Genomic DNA, 16,247 nt, shown 5'->3' with positions numbered 1-16,247 from the left:
AAAACAATGTAGAGTACAAAAAGTGTCCCGCTCTTTATTTATTGATTTAAATATACAGGGTTTTTTTTCATTGTAAATTCTCTTCTCTCTTGGTCATAGGTTAATATATTAGTGTATATAAATGAATAAACATACCGTTTATAAAAGAATACGGTGTGTGATGTGTACTTTCCTTATGATTTTGATAGTTTTCACTCAATTTAATTATCAAAATGTATTTAAATAAGGATATAGCAATACTGTAATTTATTAGTAAATGTATATTTATATAGTGTTAAACTACACGCACGCTGGTGTGCTATTAAAATCTATTTGAGTTGGGGTTTTTGGAAAACGTGCACGAAATGGTTTTTTTTTCGCACGCGAAGTTGGTTTGTTTTGCTGCAACAAAACTAAACATCCCACGGTTCTTCGCTAGAGGGCGTCCATGACCTCTCTTAAATGACATCATTACGTAACAGGAAGTTGACGACATAAACATGCGCCTGGCTTCGGTACTCAAACAGAAGCTAACGGCCTTCTAGTTGACTGCATCAGATAAACACGTAATTAACTTGTGTGGTGAATCAGTAAGAATAGTTTTACTAGAACCGCAACGACGAAACAGGTAAGTTACGACTGTGAACCTAAGTAAGAACCGTTCGTTGTTTGTAGTACTGCTTGGTTGCAGTACACACGTGCGGGCTGCTTTTATTAGCATGTAGCTACCGCAGTGCTAACTTTACGACGGCTCTCAAACTCATTTTACACACACAATACTATTATGTAAACCTTTGTTAGCCAAACATTGTTGAACAAGTGTTGTGATTGCAGTGTGAAAATGTTTGCAAGGACCACGGCAAGTAACGTGGAGGAAAAGGACCGTACTCGTCGACGACTGGAAGATCTTTGGATTCAGCCTTATGTTGTGTTCCGCAGAGCTGGTTAGTACTTGCTTAGGAAATAGCTATTTTCCTTTTTGAATCCTCTTCCAGTCTTTATGTTTAGTAGAATTCTATCGGAATCATCTGTGTTAGGCAGATTGAAGAAGTCCTTGTATCAGTTTTGCCAGTTTCTCTTCAACTGTAACTTTCATTGTTATTATACATTGAAATGATGTGTGTTATTTTGCAGACATCAGTGAAGCTATTCATCCTAAGCAGCAGGAACCAGAGGTCACCCACATTAAAGAGGAGGATGATGTGGGCAAAGAGGTCCACCACCTGAATGAACAAATGCAGCAGACGTTTCTTTGCACCGTAAAGAAGGAAGAAGAGCCGGAGCGACCTTGCATCAAAGAGGAGGGAGAAGACTCCTGTGACATTAAAAAGGAGGAGGAGGAGGAGATACCATTGACTGGTGTTCCTGTGAAGAGTTTTGATGAGGTGAGCAAAGCGGCGGAGCTTCCAAGCTGCAGCTCAAATCAACAAATGACCCGAGAAGGTGATGGAGACCGCTGTGGAGGATCACAAGCAGGTCCACCCTCAGATAGTGATGACGTGTCGTCACATGCTCCTGATGATGATGATGATGATGATGATGAGTCTCAAAAGAAACACAGGCAATGTTCTCAGTGTGGGAAACGTTGTGCTAATAACAGTGTTTTGAAACAACACATGAGAATGCACACAGGAAAGAAAAACTTTTCATGCTCAGTTTGTGGCCAAAGATTTTCATTGAAGACAAACTTAAAAAGGCACACGAAAATCCATACTGGTGAGAAACCTTTTTCATGCTCAGTTTGTGGCCAAAGATTCAATCGTAAAGGACATCTAACGGTTCATACAAGAACCCACACTGGTGAGAAACCTTTTTCATGCTCAGTTTGTGGCCAAATATTCTCTCAGAAGGCAAACTTGAAAACACACACAATAATCCACACCGGCGAGAAACCTTTTTCATGCTCAGTTTGTGGCCAAAGATTCAATCATAAAGGACATCTAACAGTTCATACAAGAGCCCACACTGGTGAGAAACCTTTTACATGCTCAGTTTGTGGCCAAATATTCTCTGAGAAGGGAAACTTAAAAAGTCATACAAGAATCCACACTGGTGAGAAACCTTTTTCATGCTCAGTTTGTGGCCAAAGATTCAGTCAGACGGGAATCTTAAAAAGACACACAAGAATCCACACTGGCGAGAAACCTTTTTCATGCTCAGTTTGTGGCCAAAGATTTTCACTGAAGGGACAACTAACACTTCATACAAGAATCCACACTGGTGAGAAACCTTTTTCATGCTCAGTTTGTGGCCAAATATTCTCTGAGAAGGGAAACTTAAAAAGTCATACAAGAATCCACACTGGCGAGAAACCTTTTTCATGCTCAGTTTGTGGCCAAAGATTCTCTCAGAAGGCAACTTTAACAGTTCATACAAGAACCCACAATGGTGAGAAACCTTTTTCATGCTCAGTTTGTGGCCAGAAATTTGGTGATAAGAGAACCTTAAAAAGTCATACAAGAATCCACACTGGTGAGAAACCTTTTTCATGCTCAGTTTGTGGCCAAAGATTCAGTCAGAAGGGAATCTTAAAAAGACACACAAGAATCCACACTGGTGAGAAACCTTTTTCATGCTCAATTTGTGGCCAGAAATTCAGTGACAAGAGAACCTTAAAACGTCATGCAAGAATCCACACTGGCGAGAACCCTGTTGCCTGCTCAGTCACTTGCCAAAAAGTCCCTATTGAGAATTCTGAATTTGTTGGGGAGATGATCAATAGTCCGTGAAGTTTACATCTTCTATTCGAGCAGAATCATGAGTTTTTGCATCAATGGTAATTCTATTCTATGTACCTTCTCATTAGGATGCTAAACTCCTGTTCTTCACCACAGTAAGAAGTTCATATTTAGTCTTACTGAATTTGAGAATATAGTTAACCGGCCTCGAGATGTTAATAGTTTTGTAATTGTCATATTTGATATTTATTTACTTTTTAGTTGTGGATTTGAACTGAAATTAGTTATATTCCATATTAAGGGAAACTTGCTTAGTTTTTATTAGTGTTTAGGATTTAGTTTTGTCCAGCTTTTCATGTTAAGGTTTTTGTCCCAACATTTTTCAAGACTTTGTAAGAAGAAAAATCGGAGCAAGCAAGACACTTTATTTTTATTGCGTTTGTGAATAATAATAAATGATGACGAACACGCGTCATGTGATATATCTTAAAAAATGGAGATCCATGAGATGTGAGTAATTCTCAACATTTTATGAGGTAAGTATCATAAATAGCATATCATTTGAGACCATGTCATTAACCTCAAAAGCACAAGCGGTTGAAAGCTTTCTGGCTAGTTAATACTAGTGTCGAACAACGCGCACGACAAACGCACGCTAGTATGTTATCAAAAAGTATTCGCCATTGGTATTTTGGAAAACGTGCACAAAAGGTTTTTATTTTTTTGCTCGCAATATTGGTTTGTTTGCTGGGCAACAACATAAAACGTCCCATGGTTATTCGCTAGAGGGCGTCCGAGACCTATCTCAAATGACGTCGTCATTACGTAACAGGAAGTAAAGCGACACTCAAGCTTGGGGCCCTCTAGCCGACTGCATCAGGTAAACACGCAATTGACTAATGTGGTGAATCAGTAAGATTAGTTTCACTACAACTGCAACGACGAACGAGGTAAGTTACGACTGTGGACCTAAGTTAGCACCGTTCGTTATTTGTAGTACTGCTTGGTTGCAGTACACAAGTGCGGGCCGCTTTTATTAGCATGTAGCTACCACAATGCTAACTTTACGACGGGTGTCAAACTCATTTTACACACACAATACTATTGTGTAAACATTGTTGAACAAGTGTTGTGATTGCAGTGTGAAAATGTCTGCAAGGACCACGGCCAAGTACGTGGAGGAAAAGGGCCGTACTCGTCGACGACTGGAAGATCTTTGGCTTCAGCCTTATGTTGTGTTACGCAGAGCTGGTTAGTACTTGCTTAGAAAATAACTATTTTCTACTATGAATCCTCTTCTAGTGTTTATTTTTAGTAGAATTTGAAGAAGTCCTTGGATAGGCTTTGCCAGTTTCTCTTCAACTGTAACATTCATTGTTAATATAGTCCATTGAAATGATGTGTGTTTGTTTTATTTTGCAGACATCAGTGAAGCTATTCATCCTAAGCAGCAGGAGCCAGAGCTCCCTCGCATTAAAGAGGAGGAAGATGTGGGCAAAGAAGTCCACCACCTGAATGAACAAATGCAGCAGACGTTTCTTTGCACCGTAAAGAAGGAAGAAGAGCCGGAGCGACCTTGCATCAAAGAGGAGGGAGAAGACTCCTGTGACATTAAAAAGGAGGAGGAGGAGGAGGAGATACCATTGACTGGTGTTCCTGTGAAGAGTTTTGATGAGGTGAGCAAAGCGGCGGAGCTTCCAAGCTGCAGCTCAAATCAACAAATGACCCGAGAAGGTGATGGAGACCGCTGTGGAGGATCACAAGCAGGTTCACCATCAGATAGTGATGACGTGTCGTCACATGCTCCTGATGATGATGATGATGATGAGGCTCAAAAGAAACACAGGCAATGTTCTCAGTGTGGGAAACATTGTGCTAATAACAGTGTTTTGAAACAACACATGAGAATGCACACAAGAAAGAAAAACTTTTCATGCTCAGTTTGTGGCCAAATATTCTCTGAGAAGGGAAGCTTAAACAGGCACACAAATATCCATACTGGTGAGAAACCTTTTTCATGCTCACTTTGTGGCCAAAGATTTTCACTGAAGGCAAACCTAAGAAGGCACACAAGAATCCACACTGGTGAGAAACCTTTTTCATGCTCAGTTTGTGGCCAAAGATTCAATCGAAAAGAACATCTAACAGTTCATGCAAGAACCCACACTGGCGAGAAACCTTTTTCATGCTCAGTTTGTGGCCAAAGATTCTCTGAGAAGCAAAACTTAATAAGTCATACAAGAACCCACACTGGTGAGAAACCTTTTTCATGCTCAGTTTGTGGCCAAAGATTCAATGAGAAGGGAAGCTTAAAAAGGCACACAAATATCCACACTGGCGAGAAACCTTTTTCATGCTCAGTTTGTGGCCAAAGGTTTCGTCATAGAGGACCTCTAACACTTCATACAAGAACCCACACTGGTGAGAAACCTTTTTCATGCTCAGTTTGTGGCCAGAAATTCAGTGAGAAGAGAGCCTTAAAACGTCATGCAAGAATCCACACTGGCGAGAACCCTGTTGCCTGCTCAGTCACTTGCCAAAAAGTCTCTATTGAGAATTCTGAATTTGTTGGGGAGATGATCAATAGTCCGTGAAGTTTACATCTTCTATTTGAGCAGAATCATAAGTTTTTGCATCAATGGTAATTCTATTCTATGTACCTTCTGATTGGGATGCTAAATTCCTTTCCTTCGCCACAGTGAGAAGTTGATATTTAGTCTTACTGAATTTGAGAATATAGTTAACCGGCCTCGGGATGATAATAGTTTGTAATTGTCATACTTGATATTTATTTAGTTTTTAATTGTGGATTTTAACTGAAATTTGTTATATTTCATATGAAGGGAAAGTTGCTTAGTTTTTATTAGTGTTTAGGATTTAGTTTTGTCCAGCTTTTCATGTTAAGGTTTTTGTCCCAACATTTTTCAAGAAAAATTTGAGCAAGCGAGGCACTTTTGTTATTGTGCTTGTGAATAATATTAAATGATGACGAACGATGATGCGTCATGTGATATATCTTAAGAAATGGAGATCCATGAGATGTGAGTAATTATTAACATTTTATGACACAAGTAAGGTAAGTATCATAAATAGTATATCATTTGAGACCATGGCATTAACCTCAAAAGCACAAGCGGTTGAAAGCTTTCTGGCCAGTTAACACTAGGGTCGAACAACGCGAACGACAAACGCACGCTAGTATGTTATTTAAAACTATTCGCCATTGGTATTTTGGAAAACGTGCACAAAATGTTTCTATTTTTTTGCTCGCAATATTGGTTTGTTTGCTGGGCAACAACATAAAACGTTCCATGGTTGTTCGCTAGAGGGCGTCCGAGACCTCTATCAAATGACGTCATCATTACGTAACAGGAAGTAAAGCGACACTCAAGCATGTGGCCCTCTAGCCGACTGCATCAGATAAACACGCAATTGACTAATGTGGTGAATCAGTAAGATTAGTTTCACTACAACTGCAACGACGAACGAGGTAAGTTACGACTGTGGACCTAAGTTAGCACCGTTCGTTATTTGTAGTACTGCTTGGTTGCAGTACACAAGTGCGGGCCGCCTTTATTAGCATGTAGCTCTCACAGTGCTAACTTTACGACGGGTCTCAAACTCATTTTGCACACACAATACTATTATGTAAACCTTTGTTAGCCAAACATTGTTGAACAAGTGTTGTGATTGCAGTGTGAAAATGTCTGCAAGGACCACGGCAAGTAACGTGGAGGAAAAGGACCTTACTCGTCGGCAACTGGAAGATCTTTGGCTTCAGCCTTATGTTGTGTTCCGCAGAGCTGGTTAGTACTTGCTTAGGAAATAACTATTTTCTTTTTTGAATCCTCTTCCAGTCTTTGTTTAGTAGAATTCTATCGGAATCATCTGTGTTAGGCAGATTGAAGAAGTCCTTGTATCCGTTTTGCCAGTTTCTCTTCAACTGTAACATTCATTGTTACTATAGGACATTGAAATGATGTGTGTTTGTCTTATTTTGCAGACATCAGTGAAGCTATTCGTCCTAAGCAGCAGGAGCCAGAGCTCCCTCGCATTAAAGAGGAGGAAGATGTGGACAAAGAGGTCCACCACCTGAATGATGAACAAATGCAGCAGACGTTTCTTTGCACCGTAAAGAAGGAAGAAGAGCCGGAGCGACCTTGCATCAAAGAGGAGGGAGAAGAATCCTGTGACATTAAAAAGGAGGAGGAGGAGGAGGAGATACCATTGACTGGTGTTCCTGTGAAGAGTTTTGATGAGGTGAGCAAAGCGGCGGAGCTTCCAAGCTGCAGCTCAAATCAACAAATGACCCGAGAAGGTGATGGAGACCGCTGTGGAGGATCACAAGCAGGTCCATCATCAGATAGTGATGACGTGTCGTCACATGCTCCTGATGATGATGATGATGAAAAGAAACACAGGCAATGTTCTCAGTGTGGGAAACGTTGTGCTAATAACAGTGTTTTGAAACAACACATGAGAATGCACACAAGAAAGCAAAACCTTTCATGCTCAGTTTGTGGCCAAAGATTCACTAAGAAGGAAAGCTTAAAAACGCACACAAATATCCATACTGGTGAGAAACCTTTTTCATGCTCAGTTTGTGGCCAAAGATTCAATCGTAAAGGAAATCTAACAAGTCATACAAGAACCCACACTGGTGAGAAACCTTTTTCATGCTCAGTTTGTGGCCAAATATTCTCTCAGAAGGCAAACTTGAAAACACACACAATAATCCACACCGGCGACAAACCTTTTTCATGCTCAGTTTGTGGCCAGAAATTCACTCTGAAGGATCATCTTAGAGTTCATACAAGAACCCACACTGGTGAGAAACCTTTTTCATGCTCAGTTTGTGGCCAAAGATTCTCTGTGCAGCAAAACTTAAAAAGGCACACAAGAATCCACACTGGCGAGAAACCTTTTTCATGCTCAGTTTGTGGTCAAAGATTCTCTGAGAAGCAAAAGTTAACAATACACACAAGAACCCACACTGGTGAGAAACCTTTTTCATGCTCAGTTTGTGGCAAAATATTCAGTCAGAAGGGAATCTTAAAAAGACACACAAGAATCCACACTGGCGAGAAACCTTTTTCATGCTCAGTTTGTGGTCAAAGATTCTCTGAGAAGCAAAAGTTAACAATACACACAAGTACCCACACTGGTGAGAAACCTTTTTCATGCTCAGTTTGTGGCAAAATATTCAGTCAGAAGGGAATCTTAAAAAGACACACAAGAATCCACACTGGCGAGAAAGCTTTTTCATGCTCAGATTGTGGCCAAAAATTCTGTCTGAGGGGAGCTCTAACAGTTCATACAAGAATCCACACTGGTGAGAAACCTTTTTCATGCTCAGTTTGTGGCCAAAGATTCACTCAGATAGGAAGTCTTGCAGTTCATACAAGAATCCACACTGGCGAGAAACCTTTTTCATGCTCAGTTTGTGGCGAAAGATTCACTCACATAGGAAGTCTTGCAGCTCATACAAGAATCCACACTGGCGAGAAACCTTTTTCATGCTCAGTTTGTGGCCAAAGGTTCTCTCAGAAGGCAACTTTAACAAGTCATACAAGAATCCACACTGGCGAGAAACCTTTTTCATGCTCAGTTTGTGGCCAAAGATTCTCTGAGAAGGCAACTTTAACAAGTCATACAAGAATCCACACTGGCGAGAAACCTTTTTCATGCTCAGTTTGTGGCCAAAACTTCTCTGTGAAGGGAACTCTAAGACGTCATACAAGAACCCACACTGGCGAGAAACCTTTTTCATGCTCAGTTTGTGGCCAAAGATTCTCTCAGAAAGCAACTTTAACAGTTCATACAAGAACCCACACTGGTGAGAAACCTTTTTTATGCTCAGTTTGTGGCCAGAAATTTGGTGATAAGAGAACCTTAAAAAGTCATACAAGAATCCACACTGGCGAGAAACCTTTTTCATGCTCAGTTTGTGGCCAAAGATTCTCTGAGAAGCAAAACTTAATAAGTCATACAAGAACCCACACTGGTGAGAAACCTTTTTCATGCTCAGTTTGTGGCCAGAAATTCAGTGACAAGAGAACCTTAAAACGTCATGCAAGAATCCACACTGGCGAGAACCCTGTTGCCTGCTCAGTCCCTTGTCAAAAAGTCTCTCTTGAGAATTCTGAATTTGTTGGGGAGATGATCAATGGTCCGTGAAGTTTTCATCTTCTATTTGAGCAGAATCATAAGTTTTTGCGTCAATGGTAATTCTATTCTATGTACCTTCTGATTGGGATGCTAAACTCCTTTCCTTCGCCACAGTGAGAAGTTCATATTTTAGTCGTACTGAATTTGAGAATATAGTTAACCGGCCTCGGGATGATAATAGTTTAGTAATTGTCATACTTGATATTTATTTAGTTTTAAATTGTGGATTTTAACTGAAATTTGTTATATTTCATATGAAGGGAAAGTTGCTTAGTTTTTATTAGTGTTTAGGATTTAGTTTTGTTCAGCTTTTCATGTTAAGGTTTTTGTCCCCATATTTTTCAAGACTTGTTAAGAAAAAAAATCAGAGCAAGCAAGGCACTTTTTTTGTTATTGCGCTTGTGAATTATTAAATGATGACGAACGATGACACGCGTCATGTGATCTATCTTAAGAAAAGGAGATCCATAAGATGTGAGTAATTCTCAACATTTTATGATACAAGTAAGGTAAGTATCATAAAAAGTATATCATTTGAGACCATGACATTAACCTCAAAAGCACAAGCGGTTGAAAGCTTTCTGGCTAGTTAACACTAGTGTTGAACAACGTACATGACAAACGCACGCTAATATGTTATTAAAAACTATTCGCCATTGGTATTTTGGAAAACGTGCACAAAATGTTTCTATTTTTTTGCTCGCAATATTGGTTTGTTTGCTGGGCAACAACATAAAACGTCCCATGGTTGTTCGCTAGAGGGCGTCCGAGACCTATCTCAATTGACGTCATCGTTACGTAGCAGGAAGTAAAGCGACACCCAAGCTTGTGGCCCTCTAGCCGACTACATCAGATAAACGCGCAATTGACTAATGTGGTGAATCAGTAAGATTAGTTTCACTACAACTGCAACGACGAACTAGGTAAGTTACGACTGTGCACCTAAGTTAGCACCATTCGTTGTTTGTAGTACTGCTTGGTTGCAGTACACACGTGCGGGCTGCTTTTATTAGCATGTAGCTACCACAATGCTAACTTTACGACGGGTGTCAAACTCATTTTACACACACAATACTATTGTGTAAACATTGTTGAACAAGTGTTGTGATTGCAGTGTGAAAATGTCTGCAAGGACCACGGCCAAGTACGTGGAGGAAAAGGACCGTACTCGTCGACCACTGGAAGATCTTTGGCTGCAGCCTTATGTTGTGTTACGCAGAGCTGGTTAGTACTTGCTTAGAAAATAACTATTCTCTACTATGAATCCTCTTCTAGTGTTTATTTTTAGTAGAATTTGAAGAAGTCCTTGGATAGGCTTTGCCAGTTTCTCTTCAACTGTAACTTTCATTGTTACTATAGGACATTGAAATGATGTATGTTTGTTTTATTTTGCAGACATCAGTGAAGCTATTCGTCCTAAGCAGCAGGAGCCAGAGCTCCCTCGCATTAAAGAGGAGGAAGATGTGGGCAAAGAGGTCCACCACTTGAATGAACAAATGGAGCAGACGTTTCTTTGCACCGTAAAGAAGGAAGAAGAGCCGGAGTGGCCTTGTATCAAAGAGGAGGGAGAAGACTCCTGTGACATTAAAAAGGAGGAGGAGGAGGAGATACCATTGACTGGTGTTCCTGTGAAGAGTTTTGATGAGGTGAGCAAAGCGGCGGAGCTTCCAAGCTGCAGCTCAAATCAACAAATGACCCGAGAAGGTGATGGAGACCGCTGTGGAGGATCACAAGCAGCTCCACCATCAGATAGTGAGGACGTGTCGTCTCATGCTCCTGATGATAATGATGATGATGATGATGATGAGTCTCAAAAGAAACACAGGCAATGTTCTCAGTGTGGGAAACATTGTGCTAATAACAGTGTTTTGAAACAACACATGAGAATGCACACAAGAAAGCAAAACTTTTCATGCTCAGTTTGTGGCCAAAGATTCTCAGTGAAGACAAACTTAAAAAGGCACATGAAAATCCATACTGGTGAGAAACCTTTTTCATGCTCCGTTTGTGGCCAAACATTCTCTGAGAAGGCAACTTTAACACGTCATAGAAGAATCCACACTGGTGAGAAACCTTTTTCATGCTCAGTTTGTGGCCAAAGATTCTCTGATAAGCGAAACTTAAAAACACACTCAAGAAACCACACTGGTGAGAAGCCTTTTCCAGGCTCGGATTGTGGCCAGAAATGTAGTCATAAGGAAACCTTAAAAAGTCATACAAGAACCCATACTGGTGAGAAACCTTATTCATGCTCATTTTGTGGCCAAAGATTCTCTCAGAAGGCAACTTTAAAATGTCATACAAGAATCCACACTGGTGAGAAACCTTATTCATGCTCAGTTTGTGGCCAAAGATTCAGGCAGACAGGAAATCGAGCAGTTCATACAAGAATCCACACTGGCGAGAAACCTTTTTCATGCTCAGTTTGTGGCCAGAAATTCACTCTGAAGGATCATCTTACAGTTCATACAAGAACCCACACTGGCGAGAAACCTTTTTCATGCTCAGTTTGTGGCCAAAGATTCACTGAGAAGGGAACTTTAACAAGTCATACAAGAATCCACACTGGTGAGAAACCTTTTTCATGCTCACTTTGTGGCCAAAGATTTTCAGTGAAGGCAAACCTAAGAAGGCACACAATAATCCACACCGGCGAGAAACCTTATTCATGCTCAGTTTGTGGCCAAGGATTTTCAGTGAAGGAACACTTAACAATACACACAAGAACCCACACTGGTGAGAAACCTTTTTCATGCTCAGTTTGTGGCCAAAGATTCAATGAGAAGGGAAGCTTAAAAAGGCACACAAATATCCACACTGGCGAGAAACCTTTTTCATGCTCAGTTTGTGGCCAAAGGTTTCGTCATAGAGGACCTCTAACACTTCATACAAGAACCCACACTGGTGAGAAACCTTTTTCATGCTCAGTTTGTGGCCAGAAATTCAGTGAGAAGAGAGCCTTAAAACGTCATGCAAGAATCCACACTGGCGAGAACCCTGTTGCCTGCCCAGTCACTTGCCAAAAAGTCTCTATTGAGAATTCTGAATTTGTTGGGGAGATGATCAATGGTCCGTGAAGGTTTCATCTTCTATTCGAGCAGAATCATGAGTTTTTGCATCAATGGTAATTCTATTCTATGTACCTTCTCATTAGGATGCTAAACTCCTGTTCTTCACCACAGTGAGAAGTTCATATTTTAGTCGTACTGAATTTGAGAATATAGTTAACCGGCCTCGGGATGATAATAGTTTTGTAATTGTCATACTTGATATTTATTTAGTTTTTAATTGTGGATTTTAACTGAAATTTGTTACATTTCATATGAAAGGAAAGTTGCTTAGTTTTTATTCGTGTTTAGGATTTAGTTTTGTTCAGCTTTTCATGTTAAGGTTTTTGTCCCCATATTTTTCAAGACTTGTTAAGAAGAAAAATCAGAGCAAGCAAGGCACTTTTTTTTGTTATTGCGCTTGTGAATAATATTAAATGATGACGAACGATGATGTGTTATGTGATATATCTTAGGAAATGGAGATCCATGAGATGTGAGTAATTCTCAACATTTTATGACACAAGTAAGGTAAGTATCATAAATAGTATATCATTTGAGACCATGTCATTAACCTCAAAAGCACAAGCGGTTGAAAGCTTTCTGGCTAGTTAACACTAGGGTCGAACAACGCGAACGACAAACGCACGCTAGTATGTTATTTAAAACTATTCGCCATTGGTATTTTGGAAAACGTGCACAAAATGTTTCTATTTTTTTGCTCGCAATATTGGTTTGTTTGCTGGGCAACAACATAAAACGTTCCATGGTTGTTCGCTAGAGGGCGTCCGAGACCTATCTCAAATGACAGATATGCTCAAACCTCATTGAATAAAGTACATAAGCAGAAAAGTATATTCACATATTAAATCAATAAAACAAACACTTTAAGCTTATAATAATACCTACACACCAAATCAATAAAGAAGACAACTAGACATTTTTGATAAATGGTAATGAGAAAGGTTTTTATAACTTTATGATCTGATATATATTTCTGAGCACTTTGAAATAACAAATGAATTTTGATATATTGCCTAAATAGCTTAATGACCCTTAAGGAACTGTGGAATGCATGCCTGATGTTTTTTCTCTAAATCATGGACACAGCCAGAGTCGTCTTGACCGTTCAGTACTTGTTGTATCTTTTGTTTTGACTAATCCTAGACGCCAGTTTTTGATTACTACTGAACGCTCTGCACAGAGTGAAATATTTTGCCTAACAAAGAAAAGATACGGTTGGAAGCATGATTAAACTAAGAATAAGCAAAGACATGAAGTATCAAAAGAACAGCAATAGATGAATGATGTCGCAGCCAAAAGCGAACATAATTTCGTACAAAATGACAAAATTGAAAGAATGAGGTGTATGTCCAAGATTGGAGAAGAATGTTCACAGGAAGGTCACGTGGAGATAAAACCAGCAGGTGCCAGAGGGAGCCAGCCAAGGACTCGGCCAAAGATGATCGCCAAGGCCGAAAGACGGGATGGAAAACAACAGCCCCCACACACCGAATCGCCCATAACCAGCACCCACTCCCATGGCGAACTTGCTCCACCCCAAAGACTCATCACCCAGGAAACTCGGCCCACACTGGCATGTGCAGCTGATATAAGCTAACCAAAGAACCTTGAACGTTGCCTTTTCTGAATGGAGACTTTCCGCTCTTGAAGAGTCCAGCGCTCTGAAAACAGAGCTTTTTGAACAAGAATTGTGATTGAACTCAACCAACCTATGTAAGTCTAATTTCTGCTTCAGTGTCTTCGCATTTTCCTAAATCTGAAGAAATCAAACGAGCACGCAGTGAGTAAATCGGATAACAGGTGATTGGCAATGGCTTTTGCCGTGAGGCGCAGATAGCGCGCTCCCTAAATTGTGGACAAAATCCAACAATACTGACAAATAACTTGTTTTCAAATCAGACGAGTAAAAACTGGTCAAATATTTAAAAAAGATATTAGTAAAAGTGAAGACAATTTGCAATTCTAGTCATGACACATGAATTTGATGCACAGTTTGTCTTCGCGGGCCACTTGAAATGATGTGGTGGACCCTATCTGGCCCCCTGTGTTGTGATTGCAGTGTGAAAATGTCTGCAAGGACCACGGCAAGTAACGTGGAGGAAAAGGACCGTACTCGTCGACGACTGGAAGATCTTTGGCTGCAGCGTTTTGTTGTGCTACGCAGAGCTGGTTAGTACTTGCTTAGGAAATAGCTATTTTCTTTTTTGAATCCTCTTCCAATCTTTATGTTTAGTAGAATTCTGTCAGAATCATCTGTGTTAGGCAGATTGAAGAAGTCCTTGTATCAGTTTTGCCAGTTTCTCTTCAACTGTAACATTCATTGTTACTATAGGACATTGAAATGATGTGTGTTTGTCTTATTTTGCAGACGTCAGTGAAGCTATTCGTCCTAAGCAGCAGGAACCAGAGCTCCCTCGCATTAAAGAGGAGGAAGATGTGGACAAAGAGGTCCACCAGCTGAATGATGAACAAATGCAGCAGACGTTTCTTTGCACCGTAAAGAAGGAAGAAGAGCCGGAGCGACCTTGCATCAAAGAGGAGGGAGAAGACTCCTGTGACATTAAAAAGGAGGAGGAGGAGGAGATACCATTGACTGGTGTTCCTGTGAAGAGTTTTGATGAGGTGAGCAAAGCGGCGGAGCTTCCAAGCTGCAGCTCAAATCAACAAATGACCCGAGAAGGTGATGGAGACCGCTGTGGAGGATCACAAGCAGGTCCACCATCAGATAGTGATAACGTGTCGTCACATGCTCCTGATGATGATGATGATGATGATGAGGCTCAAAAGAAACACAGGCAATGTTCTCAGTGTGGGAGATGTTGTGTTAATAACAGTGTTTTGCCACAACACATGAGAATGCACACAGGAAAGAAAAACTTTTCATGCTCAGTTTGTGGCCAAAGATTCTCTGAGAAGGGAAGCTTAAAAAGGCACACAAATACCCATACTGGTGAGAAACCTTTTTCATGCTCAGTTTGTGGCCAAAGATTCAATCATAAAGGACATCTAACAGTTCATACAAGAACCCACACTGGTGAGAAACCTTTTTCATGCTCAGTTTGTGGCAAAAACTTCTCTGACAAGGGAGCTCAAAGACGTCATACAAGAACCCACACTGGCGAGAAACCTTTTTCATGCTCAGTTTGTGGCCGAAGATTCCCTGAGAAGCAAAACTTAAAAAGGCACACAAAAATCCACACTGGCGAGAAACCTTTTTCATGCTCAGTTTGTGGCCAAAGATTCTCTGAGAAGCAAAACTTAAAAAACCACACAAAAATCCACACTGGTGAGAAACCTTTTTCATGCTCAGTTTGCGGCCAGAAATTCACTCAGAAGGATCATCTTACAGTTCATACAAGAATCCACACTGGTGAGAAACCTTTTTCATGCACGGTTTGTGGCCAAAAATTCTCTCAGAGCGGACATTTGAAATTGCACACAAGAACCCACACTGCCAAGGAACCTTTTTCATGCTCAGTTTGTGGCCAAAAATTCTCTCAGAGGGGAAGTTTAAATACGCACACAAGAATCCACACTGGTGAGAAACCTTTTTCATGCTCAGTTTGTGGCCAAAGATTCAATCAAAAAGGACATCTAACAGTTCATGCAAGAACCCACACTGGCGAGAAACGTTTTTCATGCTCAGTTTGTGGCCAAAGATTCTCTGAGAAGCAAAACTTAATAAGTCATATAAGAACCCACACTGGTGAGAAACCTTTTTCATGCTCAGTTTGTGGCCAGAAATTCAGTTATAAGAGAACCTTAAAACGTCATGCAAGAATCCACACTGGCGAGAACCCTGTTGCCTGTTCAGTCACTTGCTAAAAAGTCTCTATTGAGAATTCAGAATTTGTTGGGGAGATGAGCAATGGTCCGTGAAGTATTCAGGGAATGTTGCTTAGTTTTTATTAGCGTTTAGGGTTTAGTTTAGTTCAGCTTTTCATGTTAAGGTTTTTGTCCCCATATTTGTCAAGACTTGTTCAGAAGCAAGCAGGACACTTTTTTTCATGCACTTGTGTGGCCATTCAGCCCTGCTCTCTGCACTGACATTGAACAATGTGGAATCATGTGGAGTTATGTAGAATGATAATAAATGATGATGAACGATAACACGCGTCATGTGATGATACACCTTATGAAGTGGAGATCCATGAGATGCGAGTAATTGCCAACATTTTATGACACAAGTAAAGTGTAAGTATCATAAACAGCATATTATTAGTTCAGATCAAATACTAGACCTAATTTTGACAATGAAGGCTTTTTATATATATTTATATATATATATATATTATATATATAATAAAATAAAATAATATATAAAATAAATAAATATATATATATAAGTTCA

General features: G+C 40.2%; 2 protein-coding genes across 14 annotated transcripts; both read left to right on the top strand.

Moving 5' to 3' along the window:
* Positions 1 to 460: 460 nt before the first annotated feature.
* Positions 461 to 9,255, top strand: LOC125993987 (gastrula zinc finger protein XlCGF57.1). Of its 8 annotated transcripts, none has more exons than XM_049763108.1 (3): positions 461 to 607; positions 814 to 923; positions 1,114 to 3,125. In XM_049763108.1, exons 2-3 carry the CDS (start codon positions 821 to 823, stop codon positions 2,706 to 2,708), a joined length of 1,698 nt encoding a protein of 565 aa, XP_049619065.1. In that variant the 5' UTR covers positions 461 to 607; positions 814 to 820; the 3' UTR covers positions 2,709 to 3,125. The 8 variants fall into 8 exon arrangements, with proteins under 8 accessions (XP_049619065.1, XP_068506138.1, XP_049619030.2 ...); XM_068650037.1 differs by lacking the exons at positions 814 to 923; positions 1,114 to 3,125 and adding exons at positions 3,799 to 3,908; positions 6,661 to 9,255 and having other exon boundaries at positions 479 to 607; XM_049763073.2 differs by lacking the exons at positions 814 to 923; positions 1,114 to 3,125 and adding exons at positions 3,799 to 3,908; positions 4,080 to 5,653 and having other exon boundaries at positions 479 to 607.
* Positions 509 to 15,997, top strand: LOC137840115 (gastrula zinc finger protein XlCGF57.1-like). Of its 6 annotated transcripts, none has more exons than XM_068650047.1 (3): positions 509 to 607; positions 13,956 to 14,065; positions 14,265 to 15,997. In XM_068650047.1, exons 2-3 carry the CDS (start codon positions 13,963 to 13,965, stop codon positions 15,719 to 15,721), a joined length of 1,560 nt encoding a protein of 519 aa, XP_068506148.1. In that variant the 5' UTR covers positions 509 to 607; positions 13,956 to 13,962; the 3' UTR covers positions 15,722 to 15,997. The 6 variants fall into 6 exon arrangements, with proteins under 6 accessions (XP_068506148.1, XP_068506146.1, XP_068506149.1 ...); XM_068650045.1 differs by lacking the exons at positions 509 to 607; positions 13,956 to 14,065; positions 14,265 to 15,997 and adding exons at positions 6,039 to 6,147; positions 9,940 to 10,049; positions 10,221 to 12,323; XM_068650048.1 differs by lacking the exon at positions 509 to 607 and adding an exon at positions 6,044 to 6,147.
* Positions 15,998 to 16,247: the final 250 nt, after the last annotated feature.

Source organism: Syngnathus scovelli, chromosome 3 (assembly GCF_024217435.2).
Source record: "Syngnathus scovelli strain Florida chromosome 3, RoL_Ssco_1.2, whole genome shotgun sequence".
Classification (NCBI taxonomy): domain Eukaryota; kingdom Metazoa; phylum Chordata; class Actinopteri; order Syngnathiformes; family Syngnathidae; genus Syngnathus; species Syngnathus scovelli.
Note: the sequence above shows the minus strand (reverse complement) of the source record. Positions and strands in the feature narration are given on the sequence as shown.